The 22,367-nt window shown below is 38.7% G+C and overlaps 1 protein-coding gene across 3 annotated transcripts in view; it reads left to right on the top strand.

Annotated features, from left to right (window-relative positions):
- Positions 1–22,367, top strand: part of ELAVL4 (ELAV like RNA binding protein 4) — a 140,586-nt gene that overhangs the window by 49,457 nt on the left and 68,762 nt on the right. For 2 of the 3 annotated variants that reach the window (XM_037133090.2, XM_037133092.2), the window contains exon 1: positions 2,838–2,954. The exons of the other annotated variant lie outside the window; for it this stretch is intronic. In XM_037133090.2, coding sequence (XP_036988985.1) covers positions 2,838–2,954 — 117 coding nt within the window. Of the gene's footprint in view, positions 1–2,837; positions 2,955–22,367 lie in introns of those variants that run through there. 3 annotated transcript variants of the gene reach the window in all.

Below are 22,367 nucleotides of genomic sequence, written 5' to 3' on the forward strand. Positions count from 1 at the left end.
TTCATCAAAGGAAAATTATGTTTTCAATTTTATCAAACGCTTTTAAATGTAGTATACCACTATCTGGGCATACTGATTATATTTTCCCTTAAGGAATAAACGCCAGCAGTTTAGGTTTATTTTTCAAAGGAAGAGGGAGAGGATAAAAAGAAATTGAGCCACAGGAAAATGTCAGGTCATAGTCACTGATGACGCTATTTAAATGGTGTGCCATAATCATATTACGGCAGAGCACATGGAATTCCCTCCCTATTTCTGCATGACACTGAAGAAGGACCAGCAATTATCTGTGTGTGTGTGGATTTGTGAGTGTCTGTTTGCTCTACCTTCCCACCCCATTTTGCTAATTCAATTTGGGGGCAAGAAGGGATAGTCCAGACACCCGGAGCAGGAGGAAAAGATCTGCAGCTGTGCTCGGAGGGACTGGTATGAAGAGAAGCTCAGTCTGACTTGGAGTTCTGTGCTATGCACGTGAATGCTCTGGAACTGCCCTAATCGACTGAAAATGAGCCGGCTACGGTCATATGGAACAGGTCTGTTTAGCCACATCACTGGGTAGCATGGCAGATGGTAGACCGTCAATGGGTGGTATTGATTGGCTGGATTTGCCTTAGGGTAACTAGACCATGGGTCCTTAAAAACTCGCTTCATCTTATTTTCCTTTGTGCAGCTACGTACAGTTGTGGTTTTCTTTTCTCACTCCCCCAGCTCCCAGTATCTCCTCTTTTCCTCTTTCAAATCAAAAGATTTCCTTGGTAATCAAAATAGAGAGGTTACCTTGAGATAAACACTCTTTAAATTATCACCAAGGCAAAAAACTGGAGAATATTTTATTTACTAGGCTGATTACATTTTAATGTTTGAAGAAAGTGACATTTTTTAATTAGTGTTTAAGACATATGGTGAGTGTACAAATTAGCTTATTCCATACAACCAGAATCTGATGAACCAGAATCTCGTCCTTCTCACTCCCCAGTTAAAAAATGTCACTTGAAACTTAATATATGCAAGGAGGTTAAATGGTATTAGGTGATGCAGGCTTGACTTAAAGATGAAGGAGACAGTCGCTGTTGTGTGTGTCTAAGTGTTGCTTGGATGGGCTGGAAAAATACTAGTATCAACATCTGTGTTTGCAAGAGGATGTGAAAGTTCCAAGGCTTTAATTCTGTCCAGCCAAGAAAACAAAATCCCAGGTATCTGTGTGTGTTGGTTTCTCTTTTAGATATGCGGGAATGTAGGGTGGTGCTTGCATGCTCTTAAGTAATGAAATTCTCCTTAAAAATCAGGCCGCATAACAGTATAAGTGATGAGATTTATTTTTGTTCAAGTGTTTCTTTATCCTTTCAGCATACCCCCCTCCATCACCTGGGGCTTTGAACCTGTGACATTGTATTTATTCCTGACAGAAGAGCAGGTTAATTGGAATAAAAATATACAAAAGAAACACCAAGTTAGCTATAAATCCAAAATAGTATACCACAGAAATGTTCCATTTCAAGGCCAGTCTTAGGGGAAAAGAACAGCATTGAGGATAGATATGTGATTAGTTTGCTCATATGGTTGTTTATAACTATTTGTATAACTGTTTTAAGAGAGAGGCTTAAGATTGTTTTTTGTTTGTTTTTTCAGTGTTTTTACTTTTAAGCTTTTGATTGTTTCATATTTGAAAGACTACATCAAATAAACCTAATGGCAGAAGAAAAGTTGCACCCTTAAACTCTTGTCTCCATCTTGTATGTGCTTTGTCCATATGCATATTTTTGAATTTGGTTTTTATCATGTGAGTCAATATTTTTCTCTTTTTGCTAAAGGAAATATTTTCATGAAGTTTTTTATTTTCCCCCTTGCTCTGTGTTGATTGGGTTTTCCTTGTTCATCCTTTGCTGATGAAACAAAGCTTGTTTGTGCTTCATTCTTCACATTTATTAGAATTTGATGGTGTTTTGTTTTCTTGCCATAAGTCTGAGAAGGAATTTTATTTATTTATTTTGACTATATACAAAGAGAGAGACAAGATAAGATGCCTATTAGGATGCTGGTATTTCTCATGTCCTATCCTACACCCAAAAGCTATTTCAAGGGGGAAAAAATCACAGTCTTTTAGGATGGTTCATTTGAATCTGTGCACTCTACCCACCTGGTGGTTATATAGTGAACTGTTACTTTAAAGAGTAGTTTAAACACCAGCCATGTTTGGGGCAGGCTGCTCTTGCAAAGAGAGCAGTACATATAACAGGAGTCTACTGTGTGTGAGATAAGGGGAAAATTCAGCTCACTGACTAGAGGTTTTAATGTGCGAACTCTAGGGAAATAATATATTGACTGTTCCGTGGTGCGCAAGAAAATTGAAGAACCCTTTGCAGACGGAGTGCTTTGCAAAGGATTCTATCTGTTTCTCTTAAAACAAAATCTGTGGCAAGATGTTTGAAATCAGCAGGACGCTTAATGCTGCTTTGTTAAATAATGAGGTAATATTTTGTCACTTTTTTCTGGGCAGCATCTGTTTGGTTTTTTTGTTTGTTTGTTTGTTTTTGCCTTTGCTTCATTTTTCCCTCTATGTTTATGGAAGATTCTTTTTTCTTTCTTTCTTTTTCTTGTTTTTTTCTCATGGAAGTCAAGGAAATACAATTCACGCTTCCATTTCTGTTCCTCCCTTTCTGTGCTTTTGGAGAATTTGGTTGTCTTTTTTATTTGCAGTTTCAGCCGGCTGCTGTTGCCTAGCCCATTGTGCCACGTAAGGCTTCTCCACTGCGCGGAGTAGGTAGTTATTAACGCTGAATTGGCTTCTGGTACAGTCCATCTGGACTCTGTGTGGGAAAGCTGGCTGCCGGCGACTGATGCTGAGATATCTGCAACCTTTGGGATGTGTGCATGGTGTCGAGGGGCTGACTGATATGAGATTACTTCTTTTAAGGGAAATTGTTATTAATGAGTCAAGAAACTGCTCATTTATGGTAAGAGGGATACAGCGGTGCTGGCAGCCCCACAGCTCTGGGATATCATTTTTAGGTTGCCTTAGCTGCTTGAGTGAGACAAGTTTCTTTCTGTGGTGGTGGATTGTGGCAGAAAAAAAAAATCATGCATGACTGGGAGACTCGCCTGCCTGATTCTTGAGATAATATATTGAGAATCTGTTGCTTTACAAATGTCACACCACTGATGTAGCGGTCAGCCTCTCACTCTGAAAGATGAATGGTACTATTGGAAATGCAATAATAAGGTTGACTTTTCCCAACAATAGGATTCTGCCTTTGTCTTTAGAGAAAAGGCCTCTGAGGACATTTGTGCATTTGTTTGAGGATTCTGTTGAAATACTTCAGAGTGGAGGTTTTGAGAGGAGTGATCAATATACAAACTGCATGGATTTTTTAGCCTAGCAAAATCAGCTAATTATTTATACTGTAATATACAGTTACTATTTTGGAAACGTGGCCAGAATATCTTTTGTTGTACATAATGTTAATGTGTAGGTCACCGAGTGTGCCAAGATTAGTGTGGATGGGAGAGAGGGGTTTTAAGAGATTTTGACTTTTATAACCTGCAGAGAAATACAAAGTAAATATTTTCTTTCAAGCGAGCTGTTTTTATTTGTGTGTTTGTCAGCTTGGTTTTTATGTTTACTTTTCACAATATTTTAATGTTGGTGAGATCACACTCAGAGTTTCTGTTGTTGATTTGGGCACTTGTACCTGCCCTGTGTATGTACGTTGAGCCCTTTAAAAGACTTAACCTGTGGTTTCATCCTTAGTACACAGTTCAATAGATACTATACTACTATTGTGATTCATTGGGCTTTATACATTTGCTGAAGATATTATTTTAAGTTTAATAAATTTAGTATTGTTCCACTTAAAGGGATTATAGTTTGAACATTTCCATTTTTCTTCCATTTGTTCTTTATTTCCACTAGCTGAGTTTATTTATATTCAAATTGAATAGTTCATATAGTGTAGCTAACAGGTATTATTCTATGGTATATCTGTATTTTAAAAGTGTGTACATATAGATGTAAATGTGTAAGTTCATGACAGTAGTTTGTAGAGAATAGTTGTAATTTTTAAAAATGTAAAGGTTATTTCTTTTCTAATAATTTTTCACAGACCCCTTTATTCTTGGACTTTTAAGCCCAGAGTATGCAGTGATTTTCGGCCTAACTGCCTAATCCCATCACGCTCTCAACTCCAGCCAAAGATTAAAGATTATGTTGCATTCTGTCTTAGTAATATTTGTAACCTCTGTGTATTTATGGAGGAACAAAATGATTAACTTACGAATTAGATAAATATGTCTTCTGGATAGAAGTAAAGCACAAACTCTTCAGGTAAGCCACTTAAAAAACGCAAACAAGAATAAAATACTATACTACCAAAGGTTTGGTAGAATACAAGTTATAAATTGTATAACAGAGACAGACAAACTCTATACATCACTACACACTTACTAAATGTCTTTTTGCAAATCTTTTAAGAGGCCAAAGAAAAAGGACATCATTTGAAGGAGAGAAGCAAAATCATATGTTCAGTTAAGCGGCATGAGCACTCTGCACAGGTTATGAAATGAGATGTTGTCAAAAGCATGTTTTACCTTTCTCTACAGCAATGGAGAAAGCAAAGGGAAGATGCATTTTGGTGGATCTTTAAAAATTCAGATCATGCCTCTATCCAAGTTAAGAAATAAATTCATTTAAATAAATCATTCATCATTCTCTGTTTTGAAAAGCTCAGACAGAAGGCAGAAAGGTAGAGGCTGACAGCTACCCCTCGCCTCCCCCCAGCTTTTTTTTCTTTTTTGTTTATTAGGAAAGAGTGTTCTGAAGCAAACTTGTATGAACCCAGTTCTCTGAGCAAGCACACTCTCAAACTTGCTTTCTTTTGAAACGCTGGCCATGGTAGCTGCAGAAGGAGCTTTACTTACTGAAAACCAGCAATATTGGGAAATAAAGTTAAAATGTAGATGTATTAGCACATTAAAGTGTTTTTGTTGAATCCTTAAGCCTAGAGGCAGATCATTAAATATGCATTTCGCTAGAAAGCAACTGTCGAGAAAGATAAGGTGGTTGACAATATTCTATATAGGGAAAGCCCTCTGTCAGAGGGGTGGGGTGGTACAGCCCTCAAGACAGGGGAAAGGGGGGACGCTCCCACTGTGAGGTTTGCAAGCCTCCAGTGACCTGCAGTTGTTACAGTACTTTTGAGCTGGGAGGAGGGAAAAGGTAAAAATACAAGTATGGCTGTTGTTGCTTCAGCCTGGCCTTAATTACCAGACACAAGAAGCAGTTCAGAAATCTGGTCTCTGTTGTTGTAGAGGTCACCAAATCATTAACATCGTCAATCTGGCAGTAGCTAATTTAAATAGCACCTGATGTTGCAACGCCTCCCTGCGTTTCCCCAGCCAATCAGATCATGGCTTTGGCTGACAGATGGTCCCATAAATGGATGTAAAAAGGGGAAGCTTCGAGCCAATTTCAGCAAGGCTCTGTTCAGTTGTTCTTATCTACATCCTAGAATCGGGGGGTTTCAGCTCACTGCTCCTTTCCTTTCTTTTTTTTTCTTTCTCTCCCCCATCCCCCTAAAATAGTTGATTTACTTTACAATCATCCACACTATATTTTGTGGATCTTTAAAAATAAATAACAATAGTAATCATCTAAAAATATATATCCTGAAACCTTTGCAAATTTTAAGAGAAGAGTCGAAGCTCTGCGAGACCCAATATTTGCCAATAAGAATGGTTATGGTAGGTATTACTAGATTTATAATCTGTTGTTTGTGTTGCTGGAGGGAAGAAAAGCATCTACACCTTGACCAAGAGTTTAGTTCTCTGCTGCTGTTTGATTCCTACATTTACTATCTCTTTTGTGTAGAGAGTGCGGGTAGATCCTTTTATTGAAAAGCAGTGGAGAAATAGATTGTCATTTTTAACAGGTCATTGTCAGCTTTCCCTTCAACATAAAGGCAGGGGTGGGGGGGGAAGGTGGGCTGAAATAATTGCTGGTTTGTTGAAAGAGGTTATATTACATGAGACCATAATGGCAAAGGGAGGTATTTCTTTCTGTAAAGAGAGAGGGGGTTTGTCTACGTGCCTGGGTTTTGTGGGGCAAGAGGTGGATGCAGCCGGGTTAGGAATCTCTTCATTTCCGTGCTGGAAATTTAAACCTTAAGAGGCAGCTCCTGGATACTGAACGTTGAGATGGGCAGTTGTGTTTCAGGGGACTGCGCAGTCAAAACGGCAAAGAGAGTGATTTATTTGGGCTTCAGTAAATGCTGCATCTTGTATTTCAAAGAGTTTCCTGTCATGACCTCATAAAAAAGAGGAGGCGGCTTGTATGTGTAGCGGTGCCTGGCGTGTTGAGTTGTTGCTTCCTTCTCTGGGCAGCAGCGCTGTAAGAAGGAATGTCAGCTTTTACATAACGTTCCTTTCCGCTTTTGACACACTGTGTGAGGGTCCATCTTCTTCTGATCACAGATGGAGTGGAATGGCTTGAAGATGGTAAGTGAAAAGAGGAAGACAGCTTGGAGATTCCAGCCGATTGTGTGTGTGTGTGTGTGTGTGTGTGTGTGTGTAAGGATGGTGGACTGTGCATCGTAAATCACTGTGCAGATCGTTTGTGTGTGTGTGTGTATGTGTGTTTATTAGTATTTCTCTTCTCCAAAAACCAGAATCCATCTCCAAGTGTAATGGCATTGCATGCACACAGCCACACACACTGCCTTCCGTAAAATACACATTTTAGCCAAGCAAGGTTAGTGTCTTTTTTGACAATCACAATGTCACCGTTGCTTTTGGCTGGCGGGTCCACCGCCTCAGTGAGCTTTCAACGGAATTGCACGACTGTTAAAGTTAAAGGCACATTTCTTTTTCAATCTCGTACTAGGAGTGATGGGGAAGGCTGGGGTGGAGGAGGTAAGGTTCTGTACCCACAGATGCAATTGTGAAACAGGACTTTTGGATGTAGAAAGAGAAGTGGAAAACCTATCTGCCAAAGTAGTAAATCTATTTTTAGCATCTATTTCGGGGGAAAAAAGAAGAAACAGGGAAACTCCTTGAAGTGTCACTCCTGTCGCTTGATGTTGACCCTAGAGATACAGCACAAAATGGCAAGATCAGATGCCACGAGTGCTCACTTTGACTTTAAATTTTCACCAGCAATAGCTTCCGTGGGGTTTCAAAGCTGGTATGGTGGGGAGGCTGTAAATTCATATCCATCTCACTTATTTCTCACTAGAAAAGCCTGGGGAGGACTTTTCGCTCTGCATAGATGTTATAACAAAGCTGTGGTCTTTTTCCCATTCTTAGAGGATTGCCTTTGTCTGGCTGCTTGTTTTGATGGGTGTAAAACAAATAAGATTAGACCGAGCAGCCCAACTGAAAGCGATAGCTGGGAGGAAAACCCAATGAAAGGTTGCCGGGGAAACGAACAGAGGAAAAGCCGAGTAGGGAGCAGGTGGCTATCATGAGAACACACTGCAAACAGTGTAAAAAGGGGGGGGACAGGACCTCGATTATCTTTGCTGTTCTTTGTGGCCGGCCCAACTTTAATTATTCTTTATAAATAGGTGTTAATTACATTTCTAACTCTGGTTTACAGTGATTTTTAGAAATCTATTTTTAAGCATCTGTTCTGTCTCCCCTGTTTTTTTCTTTTCTTTTCTCTTTTCTTTTTTTTTTTTTTTTTTGGTTTAAAAAACAGAGAGAGAAGGAGAGGGGGAAGGGAGGGTAGGAAATCTCTCTCTTTCTCTCTCTCTCCCTCTCTCTCCCCCTCACCCACCTTTTCCCTGCTGTGAAATTGTACATGCGAAAAATCGCAAGGAATCCTATGAGGCCGTTTGAAAAAAAATGTAAATTATATTGAATGAAGTTGAAGGAGGCATAATAAACTCCCACAGCTGATAGGTTCTGCAAATGATTTCTTAGAAATTTCCAGCAAATATCCATCCATAGGTGGAATATAGGTAGAATAGATTTACCCTAAACAATCATTTTGTGCTAAGTGATAGGGGTGTTTTGACTAAATCAGATGTTGATACTAGAGTTCTAGGGGGTTCATTGTATCTCTCATTGTATATCCTGAGTAGAAATTACTTTTTAAAATAACAAATGAAAAACTGTACTCTAGCCTTTTGCTATGCCTGCCTGTCCGTATCTCTAGCCACAGACCCACCAGGCTGTACCCTTGCAGCCACTGCCTTCAGTTTGGCATTCGGTCCCTGGTCTTGGCAGAAACTGAGTAGAAAGCTGATTTTTTTCAGTGTCTCTGAATGTCTGGGACCCATGTGTGAGCTGCTAGCAGGCACCTCTCGCTTTTTCTCTAAATGTGCCTCACTGTTACTCTCTTTTTCTCATGATGGTGGGTATCAGAAGAACTGAAAGGTATAGTATTTAGGCAAATTGAAGGTAATGTAAAACAACTAAAATGATGATCTGTTATGGTTTTTTCCTGAGAGGCAAATTTGATACCAAATCATGTAGCTAATTTTAAGCCCAAATAGGAGAGATTAAAAATACTGAAATGTGATAAAAGATTAAGAAATATAATTGGCTTTATTGAAAGAACTTTTAATTTTTTTACTCCCTCCATTGCAAATCTCTGCATAGCATACCCCCCCACATTCTTTTTTTCTCGCCGATTCTTCTTGTTTTGTATCCTTATTGAAAGATTTTTAAAAATTTGTTTTGACTCTTAGGGTGAAAATAAATAGATAGTTTTATCGTACACTTGAACCTTGTTCTCATGTCTTGAGTGTGTAAACATGTTGCTATGAAAAATAGAATTGTGTTTTATTCGCTCTAATATAGATTTTTTTCTGAGAATTTTTCAGGATTTTTGTTAGGGTAATACAATTTCTATCAGAACTGGCACCTTATCTTGGGTCATAAAAAAGACACATGGTTTTACTGCTGACCTTTTTCACTTCTTTGTCTTAAAAATATTAATGTCGACTACCTGCATGTGGAGGTGTGCCTTTAGAGAAGCACAAGGCTGAGTGTGCATTTATTAAGAAATGAAAATCTGATTGGAAATATTTCTGCAAAAAACACCTGATTCATCACAGTTTTAATGATCAGAATGTCCACGTATCTCACTGTAGTATAATGGCTAAATCATTTAATATTTAAATTTTGAAAGGGTGAAATGAACATAAGTGGGGAAATAGCTGAAAATTTATTTTGAGAATTATTGATTTACAAGACAATTTTGATTCGGAAGAAAAAAATCTAACAAACCTTAACCATTCATTTGTGATCTCAGTCCCATTCATTCCTAACTGCCATTCATTCGAGTCATCCTTCTGACCAAATATAGATGAGCTTGTTTCTGTCTGATAGCTTTCCAAAACCTTAAAACTTTTTTCTCTCCCTGCAACCTTTTCTTGGTTCTTTGAATATTCAAGATTTTGTAATGAAAGGAAGGCCAGATTGTTGTAAGGCAACAACAATAGATTTTTTTAAGAAAAAGAGAAAATGAGCTGCGTGTTTGCATGTTAGTTCTAAACTCAGTCTTACAGGGTTTGGGACATGTTAAACTTCAGATATTTTAAACTTAACACTTCTGTTGGAGATAATCTATTTGAAATTTTAAATCTAGGAATCATTGCATGAATGTTGCTTTGTGCATGTGTGTTCAATATCTCTAAAAAGAATTTGTGGGTGAATCAAGGTGTTTTTCTCAAGTAAGAGTTACCATGAACAATGAAAGAGGGTTTCCTCTGGGCAAGTCCTTTTCTTTGGTTTTATTTCTTCCCTTTGCGCTTATTTCCTATTGTGAATGGATTCTCTTCCTGTATGAAATCCAAATGCTATTCCTCCCTTATGGAGACATGCTGCTTCAATTAGCCCTTTGCATCTTAATGCTTTATTTTAATTTTTTTTTAATGAAACAAATTATCTGTATGTGCCACCAGTAAGGAATGGTGGTCTTGATAGAGGTCATTGTGCATGGACAGAAGTACTTCGGCCTTGACAAATTTGTTCATCGGGTCCAATGATCTGTGGCCTAAGCACTTAATTTATATGCCTGGCCACTTAATATGTACATTTGTTGGTGAGCTGGCCAGCGGATGCTAGACACATGAGTATGCGCTGGCAGATGCTGCAATGCAGTATTTTTCCCAATGTCATTGGGAATTTGGGGGGTGTGACGGGACATAAACATTCTCAAGCTTGTATCTTACTATTTTCCAGTTGATGGGCCATGTCGTACAGAACTGGCCGATTCCCCTTTTGAAACTGGCCAACCTTTTATTGCCCACTATCCATTCTCCCATCCATCTGAGAGATGTGTGGAAAGAATGCGGGTGTGAGAGAGGGAGACTGTGTGTGTGTCAGTGTAAGCGTTCGTGTTTCTGGACTCCTGCACCTGTCTTAAGATTTCCTTATTTGGTTTTACCAAATGTATATATATGCATACTTGCAAGTATGTGTACATCCAAAAATGGAAAGAAAACCTAACTGGCCTGGCTTCCCATAAGAAGTGGCGTCTTTTCCTCACCAACTCCAAGAGTTCTCTTATTAGAAAAATACAAAACTTCATTTAAAAGATATATCCAGACCCTGTAGACTTTCATTATAACTAAACACCTTTCTTTAGTTGCCACTTGAGAACTATAAATGTGCAAATCTGTAACCATATTTGAGAGCTAGGAGCTGCCCTTTCAATCAAGGGTCTGGGTTCAAAATAAAATGTCTGTGTATAGGAAAAGAGAGTTGTTTTTGCTTTGGGAGCATTTGAATCTAATCTTTAACCGTTGGCAAAAACAAGGAAGAGATAGAGTGATTGTGTTAGCATCTCGTGCTTTGTTTTCCAAGTTTGTGTGTGTGTTTGGGAAACATTCTTGTAGTTTTATAATCTCAGTGTATTTGAAGGATATGGGGCTTTTATAGGTCAGCAGCTTTCTAAGGGTAAAAATAAAGGTAGGTAACCTGTGGGTGGGTGGGTAGAAGTTGTCACAGCAGTAATTGTCATAAATTAGCCATCTAGAAATGGAAAGAAAAACAGGCAAGAGGACAAGAATGGAGAAGGGTACCAGCATGTGGGTCTGCACTTTGCTGTTATAAGACATAACAAGCGATAAATTTGAACTGGTGTTTGTTGTTCCACATGCCCCATCATTTCTCAGAACCTTGACTTCACAGGTTCATTACTTCCTTGCTTGCTTGTTCACAGCTTTAATTATATCCAGTTTGGGATGCTAGCTGGGGACACCAAAGATGAGCCATTTTGTTTGTTGTTTATCTTATTAAGTATTCAGGCAGTGTGCTCACAATAGCTTTGGAGCATCATCAGTGTTAGGAATCAAGCACTTTGGAAATGGAATTGTTACAAAAGAACAAAAAATGAAAAAGCAGTCAGCCAGTCAGCTAGCTAGCATGCTTTGGATGTTCACATTCACTCTCCTTAATCATAATATTTGTGCTGTTTCTTTTATGTTCATTAAGAAACAACTTATGTAGTATCAGTGCTCCTAATAGGCCGACCGCATTATCTCTGTATCTCTATCTGTTTCTTTCCCTCTTCCCCATGCCCTCCCTCCATACCCGAGGTTTAGCCTTTTGCCGGACCGTTTTAGAACTGACCATTTTTGCTTTGGGGAAGATCATTATTAAGATCCTTGTTGTATCTAACACCAGAGATATTTACCCTCCTCACTACGGATCCCCCTCTGTAAGAATCAAGAAATTCTGAATGCCATAGTGGAATTTTTAAATAAATTTTGGTTGAGAAAGCAGTGAAAATGTTGGAGAAATAAGGTCAGTGTAATTGTTGTGCTTGCATTTTATTTTTTCTTGTTTGGGGAAAGCCTTATCTTTTACCATATAACTAAAGTGCAAAGTTAGCATATGTAATTTTTAATGCAAAAAATTTACAAGTTGTAGGTCTCTCTTGAAAATAACTTCTCCTGGACTCGATTTGAAAATAACATTTAAAATTGAGTTTAACTTTTAAAATACTCATTTTAAAGGTATAAATATGCAATTCACAAATCTTTTTCTATAAGAAGTTTAGTTCTTTTTTCAGGATATGAGGAAGCAGAGAAACAATTACAGCCAAGATGGCGCATTCTGAAAAACACACCACAGCATGGAGGTTTCCTCTCTCTTTGCATTTTGTAACATTGAATCTACTGTTGCTCATTCCATGACTTAGTTACCTCCAGTTATCTACTCTTCTTTAACAGCTAGCCCTTGAAGTTGTTTGGTCAACCGTGTTCATAGTAGAGGATAGCTATCATTTTTGTTAGATGAAGATGTGTTTGTTGAGAACTTATGTGCCTTTCTTCAGAACGGAGAATTCAAGGTCACTATTTATTCTTCTTCTGACAGTAATCAAAATACATAATTAGAAACTCCTTGTGATTGGGGATAAAGTTGGGGTGAGGGATTTTAAGATTAGACATTATACAATGAGATTTGTATAACATTATGAGAAAATATCTGTTGGAACATTCAAGTACCTAAATGTTTTTCCTTTCATATTTATAAGTCTAGGCATGACTCCAAAAGATAAAGTAAAAGATCTTCTGGACATTTTTGTCTGTAAGGTTCCATGTATCCAGATGTTCATGCTCAGGAAAAGTAAAGTTTGCACAGTCGAAAGAAACTCGTCTTTCCATCAGCTGGCCGTACATTTTGTCGAGAGCCTGTTAATTTTACAGAAATAAGAATGTCTTGCTTCTCACAGATGATTCTTTGAATATCTTTTCCCATGTTAGCCTCCGAGGAGGACCCAAGAAGATAGTGACCCTCTTGGCATGCCCCTTTGCAAACTGTAAGTTTGTTAGTGGAGAAGATCATAGAGTCACTTTTTCGTACATACTTGGATGCTGCGTTTTGTGTGTATGTCGGTGGGGGGAGTAATAGATGGACAGCCATGACCCCCAGTGTGCCCTGGGATTACCAATAGTGGCTTCTCAAGTAGTCTGTGTTTTCCTAAGCTGCCAGTCTAAACCCTTTAGAGTTCTGCTTTCTAATTTGTACATGAAAAAATAACAAGCTCAGTTGAACTTTTTTTTCAAGTGCCCCCTTTGAAGATGCAGTAGTAATAAATATAGCTTTAATGATAAACTTTAGCTCTAAGTGCTATTTAAAAGTCTGTAGTGGAAAGCCTGAGAACTTGCAATCTTTACTAATGAAACTTTCATTAGGAAAGTGTGCTCACTTAAAATGGAGTAAACGACTAAGTTCCTGCAATTTGTGATTTTGACCAGATTTGGCTCATCCTTTCTATGTTCCTTTTTGTAATGCAGCCAACCACACATCTAAATGTCTGGATATTGTACATGTCTCCAATATTAATTATCTCTGTTGATGCATTAGATACAGATAGTACAATTCCCACAAGTCCAGACTCTTACTGTAACACCAAAACAAAAGTGATATTTATGAATAATATTGGGAAAGTTGTCCTCATAGTAACCGTTCCCCAAAGGAAGCTTTACATAAATGTGCATTTATTATTCAGGATATTAAAAGGGATTCCTTAGCTTTTACTTTTTAATTTGGGCTAAAATATGTAAATTGGTTTTATTTTGGAGTTTCTCTGTTTTAGGTGGCTTTGGGGGAGGATAACTTTCTAGCTTGATTATATTTTAATCGCCTCTGTAATGAAAAGGTTCTAATCCTGAAAACAACCTGTTATTGTGATTAGGACCCAGAGGGCCAGTCTGCAGATGGGGCTAAAAACATATTACATCGACTCGTATACATGTAGGAAAATCAGATTTGTGTCTACCAGGTACTGTTACTCCCGTGTCTTTGTTGGCAGGCCAGCTCAGAGGCCAGGGAGCCCCAAGTCAGTCTCCGGACTCTGAGGACGTTCACTGTGTGGGTGGACAGCCCGCTGGAAAGATTGCTCTTTGTTTCAAGAAACAAGGTAGTTCAAAGGATCGTAAAGTCAGGTGGATTTGGGTTGGAATCCTAACTTTTCCATTTAGTAATGTGTGATCTTGGATGAGGTACTTCAGATTTCTGAGCCTCAACTTCCTCATGCCTAAGATAGGAATGATAACACCCAGCTCACGGGGTTCTGTACGGATCAGATGAGAGCCAGTATTTATCAGAAGGCACCAGTGGTACAGAGAACCTGAAAGTGAAGGGTGCTTAGAGGGCATTAGGGCTCTTCACTCTGTCCATCGTTCTGCCCTTGCCTGGTGTCCTGAGGAGAAATGACATCGTGTGCTACCGCCATAGCCTCTGTCCTCTCCCCGGAGCTCATGGGGCAGTGTGAGTGTGACACACAGTGGCTTTTAAATATAGACAAGCCTTCAGATTTTCTCTGGAATTGTGTGGCTTTAAGGTTTCTGCATTCTCCTAGGGTTTTGGAAGGTATATCCATGATCTCCTTCAAAATCAGAATTAACTTGGGATTTAGTCATTAAAAGAGAAAAGAGGTAAACATAAAATTAATTAATTTTAACCTGTGCTGTTTTTTTAGTTTCATGAAATTCTGTTAGAAAATTCAGAAGTCAACCAGAAAGAAAAACAGGTTAAAGCTAATTGATATGGTCTCATTTTGCTGAGATATATATATATATATATATATATATATATATATATATATATCTGTGAATTATTTGACTTTGCCCTAGAAACCAAGTTACTTTGGAGCTATTGTTTTCCCCTTCACTACGTCAGCTTTTTCTCTATCGCTCTTGTTTTCCCAATAGGCTGAATTTTGAAGTTCTATTTCTCAAGGAGTGGTGAAGAGGCTGAAGCAAAAAGTGGCTTAATGAGATTTTTCTAACTTGCCATTAGTTTTCCTTCTCCTGCTTGGTGAGGCAGGGTGATGGATGGCGTTGGCAGTGTGAACAGCTCCAGAAGTGATCAGATTGACTGAAGAGGTGCTGGAGATGTGAGCAGAATGCTGGCCCTCAATTCATTACCCTCCCATTTGAAGGAAAAAAAGGGGAAAGGTGGGAAATCTCCACCAAGGCCTCGCTGTAGCTGTTGTTCACACACTTGGGAAGGGATAGTAGGGGTGTTAGGACTGGTGTTAGGCCAAACCTAATTTTGTACCTTTTTTCCCAAGCTCTAAAGGGGTGAATAAATAAATTCACAAATTACTTTAAATTGGGACCTGTCACCAGTGAAGATAAAAAAGTAATATAAGTAGTCCCTGAAGGGCTTCAAGACTTAACGCTGAAAACATAGCCTTAATGTCATGGATTTTGAATTCCACTTCATACGATCGTGGGAAGAATGTGAAGGGGAGTCATTTTTCTTTCCTTCAATTTCATCCTCAGAACTAGGGGGAGGAGTCACAAATAGATCTGATCTCTGGAGTGCCGTTTCACAGACCCTGTGCTTTTATAAAAATGGCCTTTACTGTGAAACAGACAACAGAACTTTTCTCTTCCCATGTGCATCTATTTCAGGGCTTCACCAGGGTTCGTCTAAGGATTTTGTCAGCAGCCTTGTGTGTGGTGCACAAGCTCCCTGGAAGGATTGTAGTTGATTTTTAGAATGTGTTTGTATGGGTGGAAATATATCTGTGGAAGAAAGGGTCTTGAATTTGGAGAAAGGGTGGATAAGAGACATTTCTACATAGTTAGCCTAGAAAAATCTCACACATTAATGAAAGACCAAAAAGAAATGATTGGATAAGAGATTTGAGCAAGTGGACGAGCAGGGGAGTGGCAAGTGGATGGATATCCTTAGTATCTTCTTGCTAGATAAGTGTTCATATTATTAAAATTTTTTTAAAATCCATCCACATTTAAGCCAACACTTGCATCTCAATTTCCTTGTGCTTTATACCCAGGCTTAAGGTTCTGAAGGAAGAAATAAAACCTTTTAGTTTAAAAGAGCTTTAGTAAAAACTCTTATATTGGTCTCTAATTAGTAAATTTTGGAGCTGTGAGCTCACAGTTGGTATAGTCTTAACAGTAATCTTCCTAAACTATCGGGTTGTATGAATTTTCCGAGAAATAGGTCCGTTACAGCAGAACTATGCTAGGAACAGCTGAAGTTCTAGAAATGCAAACTTGCTCCTCTGTTCTTGGAAAATTTATACAACCCGATAGTTTAGGAAGATTACTGTCAAGACTATACCAACTGCGAGCCCATAGCTCCAAAATTTACTGGAGATCATTTCTTGTACTCTCTTAACATTATATAATTTTTGTCCTATGGTATCAGTTTGATCTATTTAATGTAGTTCATACAAGTACTGTTAACCCCTTTTTAGAGAAAATAAGGCTCAGCCACCTACCTTGGGTTACATGTTTAGCAATATCAGAAGCCCTAGCTCCAGAGTGTTTGGGAATGTACCCAGCTTGGCCCAAGTTTACTTACTTCTCTAGGGAAAAAAGAAGAGAGCAGTTCATTTTCTAGATCAACTTTTTCATTGTGGAGTCAGCAAACACAGCTTCATGTCTGTTGCACGTAAACCACATTCTAGGCGTCTCCTGGACTATGACAGTATTTAAAGCATATTCTAATATAGTAGGTAAGGACAATGACAGGCAGAATGCAAAGTGTGTCTTGGCAGAGGAGGTACAATATACCACCGAGGGAGACCTTCTTTCTTGTTGGGAAGGAGAAACAAGCCTCCATGGAGGAAATGCCACTTGAGTGGAGCCAGGAAAGCTGGAGAGGCAGAAACTTAGGAGAAAGGGGCATTCCATGTGGAGGGGAGAGTAGTAGTAAAGACGCTGAGATAGGAACTTGTGTAAGGAATGATAAATAGTCTGATGTGGGTGCAGGTTAGGATTTATAAAGATAAAGCTAGAGAGATAAGTAGAAGTTATGGTTTAGGACCCTTAGGGTGTTTTGCCTTGGTTTATGATTTTATTTGAACTGATAGCTAAGGAATGTCTTAGATCAGAGAACTATAGGTTCCTGATTGTTTTGCAGGGTCATGAGCTGTCTTTACTGAGTCATGATTTCTCAGAAATTGAAATCACCCTAAAGATGTTTCTAAATTACACATTGGTTATTTAGAGGGAATTGGCATTAAAGCACTCTTCTGATTATGGTGTGATGTTATGATGATGATGCTCATTGGTGAAGTCACATTGCAGATTGCTTTCAGGGTTACAGTGCCAAAAAGCAGTAGGAGGAACAATATTGACTTTATTTCATATTATAAAGAAATGTTCCATTAGAGGAGTACACTGTATTCTCTATCCAACAGGTACCAGTGCTTATTTTGTGGAATAACATGTGGCCAAAGAAATGGGGGTGGTGAGTTGGGAATAGACTTATTTCCTCCAGACTAGAAAACGACCCATTTAGACTTCCAAGTACATGTGCCAAGTTATGCTTATCTTCGCTAGTAGTCTGTGAGCCCTGGAGGGCTGAGATCATGTCAGATGCTCTCTTATTTCAGTGCTGGGAACATAGTAGGTACTCAATAATTGTTTTTTGAATTGAGTTATAATTTTTTTAAAGATCCTGAACCACAGTAAGAAGCCTGTGAGTCTTGGGTCTGTCATCAGCTTGTGAGAGTCTATTTAGTCCAAGTCACCTAACCTTTCTGAGTTTCAGTTTCTTAATATATTTTTTTAAGATTTGGTTTATTTATTTTTAGAGAGAGGGGAAAGGAGAGAGAAAGAGTGGGAGAGAAACATCAGCATGTGGTTGCCTTTTTCGTGCCCCACCTCCAGAGACCCAGTGCACACAACCCAGCCATGTACCCTAACTGGGAATCCAGCCCATGACCCTTCAGTTCGCAGGCCACTGAGCCACACCAGCCAGGGCCAGTTTCTTAATATATTAATATAAGATAGTATTAGAATTAATACAACTTCATAGCTTGATATGAAGAGTGAGATAAATTATATCCTCAAAATATTCTAACAGACAAATAATAATATTAGTAAATTATCAGGTTCTAGTTTTGCCAATCATTTTAGTGTCTTGACCAGAATTTTAAAAAATTAAAACATTAGCATACTAGAATGGAATAAAAAATGGATAAAAAAAATCAGTAGCTGATATTTAGTAAGGGTAAGTATTATATCATCAAACTTTTTCAGTTGTCTCTGTTCTGAGTTGTGATATGAAATTCAACATATTTCTTACTTTTTTTTCCTTGTTGAATCATAGTCAGTGAAGTTTGAGAAACCCTGTTCTAGATGGTAGCGAGCTCTGTGTTATCTGAAAGGGAAAATAGTCAACTTTTTCCCAGAGCTCTACAGTACGAGAAGTGTCCTCCCGATTATTAACTAATGATTTCTGATCATTTTAGATTTAATGTGGAACACTGTATTTTAAATCTTTGAAAATGAATGCCTGTATGCTATATGTTGAAATATTAATCAAAATATTTATTAACTAGCAAAACTTATTCCTTGGTCATGTTATCTAGTTGAAGCTGCAAAGTAATAATAATGATTAACAACACTAAGTAGTGGAGGTGACCTAGAAGCGAGGCTAGCAATGATTAAATTAGCTTTTATTTCTTGTTATCTAACTATGAGTCAGGCACTGTGCCTCACACACACCATTGCCTTAGAACAATCTTCATCCTTAGAACAATCTTAAAAGGTAAATGTGAATTTTCCTATTTTATGGATAATTTAACTGAAATTTTGAAAGGTAAATTAAGGCTATACAACCAGTAGTTGATTAGGCCAGGATTTGATTTGAACCCAGGTCTGTCTAATTACAGAGCAAAATTTAAAAGATTTATTCATTCCATGAAAATGTATTGAAATGCGTACTATGTGTTAACATTGTAGTGCGTTACAAAGACGAGTGGTTCAGTTGGTCTCTGTCCTAGAGAGTTTACTAGCCACCCTTGAGGTCCTACTACACATGAAAGTGATTTAATCCCAAGAGGGATAGCTTCTAAGACTTTTATGTTGTGTGTACTTTGGGGAGAAGGATTGAGAAAACTGCCTAGCACACAGTAGGTATTCCATAAAGATTTATTGAATTAAACTGAAGTTGGATTAATTCTCATTTGGAGACTGGGAAGGGAATGGGGAAACTTTGTGTTAAAGAATGTCCTTACCTGCTATGTGGCAGAACCATCTGTCATAAAGCCAGTCAGTATCTTTTGGAACAACTAAAACTGGCAACAGGAAGGAAAAAAAAAAGCAGGCCAGAGCTCAATAACTCAAATTATAAACTTCAGCTTTCATTCAGGGAGAGAGAATGTTTTCCATCTTAGTGTGGGAAGAGAATCCTGTGGCAGAGACATTTAGAGAATGATAAATGGAGGGTAGGCTTCCTTAGATTGAAAAATAATTATTATCATTGTTATTTTTACAGTACCACTTACTAACCCGATAACCTCAAGCAAAGGACATGATTTTTCTGAGCCTCAGTTTCCACATTTGTAAAACGATTTGTACGTTCCAGGGTTGTTGTGAGTATTGAATAGTGATAAATACTAAGCCCTTGCTATTTGGTGGTTCCTGAGAATTTAGTAGGAAAGGAGGACATAGTCCTCTGCACTCGAGGAGTTGAATGTCTGGTGAGAGCACTGTGAGAGTGAGGTTCAGATTCCCACCACCTGCAGATGCCACTGCCGAGTGAAGGCATCACCCTGAAATTCGCCTTGAGGTATGTATGTGATTGTCATGCATATCTATCTCACTTGCATCAAGAAGATTAAGTTTATTGAGGTGAAAATGCTGTGGTAATCATCTTTTTATCTCTCCATACCCCTGGAATGTTACCTCATTTAGTTGTTGTTCAATGAATCCAGCCCAGTTCGGCACATATTTATCAAGTTTTTCAGGGTACCGTGCTGGGGGAAGGAGGGTAACATTTACGGAACAGAGTCATAAATGACCTTAGAATACAAAAGGGGAACAATATCATGAGGCGGTGATAAACTACACTTATGCTAAAAATGCCTGTGATCTATTCAGAAAGAAAAATAGGGCCCCAAAGAAAATTTAGCAGTGAGCCTACAAAAATAACATATTCTTTCTCTCTGATGTTTTGTTCATATTTCATGGCGAACTGATGAATTTGCTATAGGCACACAGTTGAGATGTGATTTCAGAGATAGCTACTAAATTGATTTGTGGATCAGGACCAACCCCAGCCACCTTCATCCAGCCCAGGAGACCCTCCATGGCCTGGCTGCTGCCCTCCTTTCTGGCCTCCCATCCTGCAGCTTCCTGCCTTCCATTTAGCCCCCACTGTGGAACTGCATCACCCTATTCCACACCTACACTCCAAAAAAATCCCTTGGTCTCATACATCCTTCTGCTTTTCTTCACTATGACACAAACAGGAGGCCTATCGCATACAGGGAAGCTTCTCTGACTCACGCTGGGTTAGAGTTGCCTCTGTGAGCACCACTGGCTCCCTTCCGTCATTCGCCTTACACCTGTGTAATCAGTGGACTTGTCTGTGCTCCATGACCACCACAACACTCAGGACTGGGTGTATCTCTGTGCCTGGCACCTAGTAGGTGCTCATTAGTTAATTGTTAACTGAACGATGTAGTTGGCTATTGGTTAGGTTGGCCATAATGGTTTCCAATCAGGTGCCCTGTTAACCTTTGGCCTATGAGAGGGTTGTTGGGCCCAAAGTCCCCTTGTCATGTAGACTGTCTTTGACACCATTCTGTTGCTCACCAATCACCATTCTGTAACTCTGATTTGAAAATATTAAGTATGTCATTTTATATGAAACTTTTCCTGATCACCAAGACTTACTTGTAATTCCTCAGTAATTCTTCTATTGTCTAGACCAGCAATTTTTAACTTTTTAAATCTCATGATGCCCATAAAGTAATTATCAAAATTTTGCAGCACACCAAAAAACTTTTTTTGCCAATCTGACAAAAAATATGTATAATTTTGATTCATGATTCATTCACACCAGACAGCTATTATTGTGTTGGCTGTTGTCATTTCTTTATCTGACAACCTAAGGGAAAAGAGGTCAGTGCCCCTGACTAAATAGTCAGGTATTGCATGTTTTAAAAATTCTCAAATCCTTGTGGCCCACCGTTGTGCCACAGCACACTGGTTGAAAATCATCATTCTAGTCTCCTTTTCATCATTTGCTGTCTGTAGTTAACAATGATTCATCAAAATAATAATAATCCTTTATATTGTACTGTCTAGCTTTGCAAAAAGAATTTTACTTAGATAATCTCATTAAACTTCACAACAGCTCTAGGAAGCAGGTATTTTTTTTATTTTATTTAAAGATTTTATTTATTTTTAGAGAAGGGAAGGAGAAAAAGGGAGAGAAACATTGATCGATTGCTTCTCACATAGCCCCAGCTGGGGACCAGGCCTGCAGCCCACACAAGTGGCCTGACCAGGAATCAAACCAGCAACCTTCCCCTTTGTCGGACAATGCCCCAACCAGCTGTGCCGCACCAGTCAGGACAGGAAGTAGGTGTTTTTACTCCCACTTTGAAGAAAGAGCACCAGGTAGCTTATGTAACTTGCACAAGGTCACATGGGTCGGAAATGTCAGACTTGGGATTCTAAGTCTCGTCTGTTTGATTCCAAAACCCATTACTCACCTATTAAAAGGTGGGAACTAAAAGATTGAAAAAAGCACTTGGCCTAGTGGTTATTATTAGGGACTTTAGATCAAGACCACCAGGGTTTAATTCAAATCCTGGCTTTACCAGTTGTGACCTTGGACAAATCACTCTCCCTATATCTCAATTTCTTCATCTGTAAACTAGGGTCATTATGAGGATTTGATGGACCAATAAATATTAAGGACTTAGAATGGTAGTTGGCATATAAAGTGCTACTGATCATCATTATTGTCATACAATATTAACTTGAGTCCCACTCTTCAAATATTTGTTGAATATCTGATACATGCCAGACACTTGTAAGTGTGGAGATGCTGCAGTGACTAAGACAAGCCCCTGCCCTCACGGGGGTTTTGTTTCAGAGGGAAAAACAGACAATAGTGTAAGTAAAAAGGTAAATTTTAGTAGATGTTATCCATTGTGTGACATTCTTTAACTTCACTTAATAAAATGCTATTTAGAAAGTACATTTTGACAATGGGTTGAGTACTTGTTTGTGGACACACAGTGAAGCCACCAGTGGTTCAGCCAGTGTCTTGCTTCTGCTTAGTGAGCTGGAGTAGTCAATGCCCTGTTCCAAAAGGCTGGGCTTCATACACCTAGCTGCTGACTCATGGGGTGACAGGCTTGCCTGATCTGTACTCAGGGTGTGGGGTGGTCAGCCCTCGAGCAGTAGGAAATTAAACAATTGGGTTGAGATGTCTGGGCCTCAGGAAAACCCAACATGGAAAACTCATAAATGTGCCAGGGGTTCCCAGTCTATGTGAAAGAGGCTTCATTCATAGTTGAGGCTATGAAATGGGATAAATATCCTGAGAAAGTCAGAAGGAAGGTTTAGTCAATCATTGAACTAAGGACGGGGTCAGCCAGGATGTTTTGTCAAGTAATGTTGTAGGATCTC

This window comes from Artibeus jamaicensis, unplaced genomic scaffold, assembly GCF_021234435.1.
Source record: "Artibeus jamaicensis isolate MK-2021 breed Jamaican fruit bat unplaced genomic scaffold, CSHL_Jam_final scaffold_1019, whole genome shotgun sequence".
Classification (NCBI taxonomy): domain Eukaryota; kingdom Metazoa; phylum Chordata; class Mammalia; order Chiroptera; family Phyllostomidae; genus Artibeus; species Artibeus jamaicensis.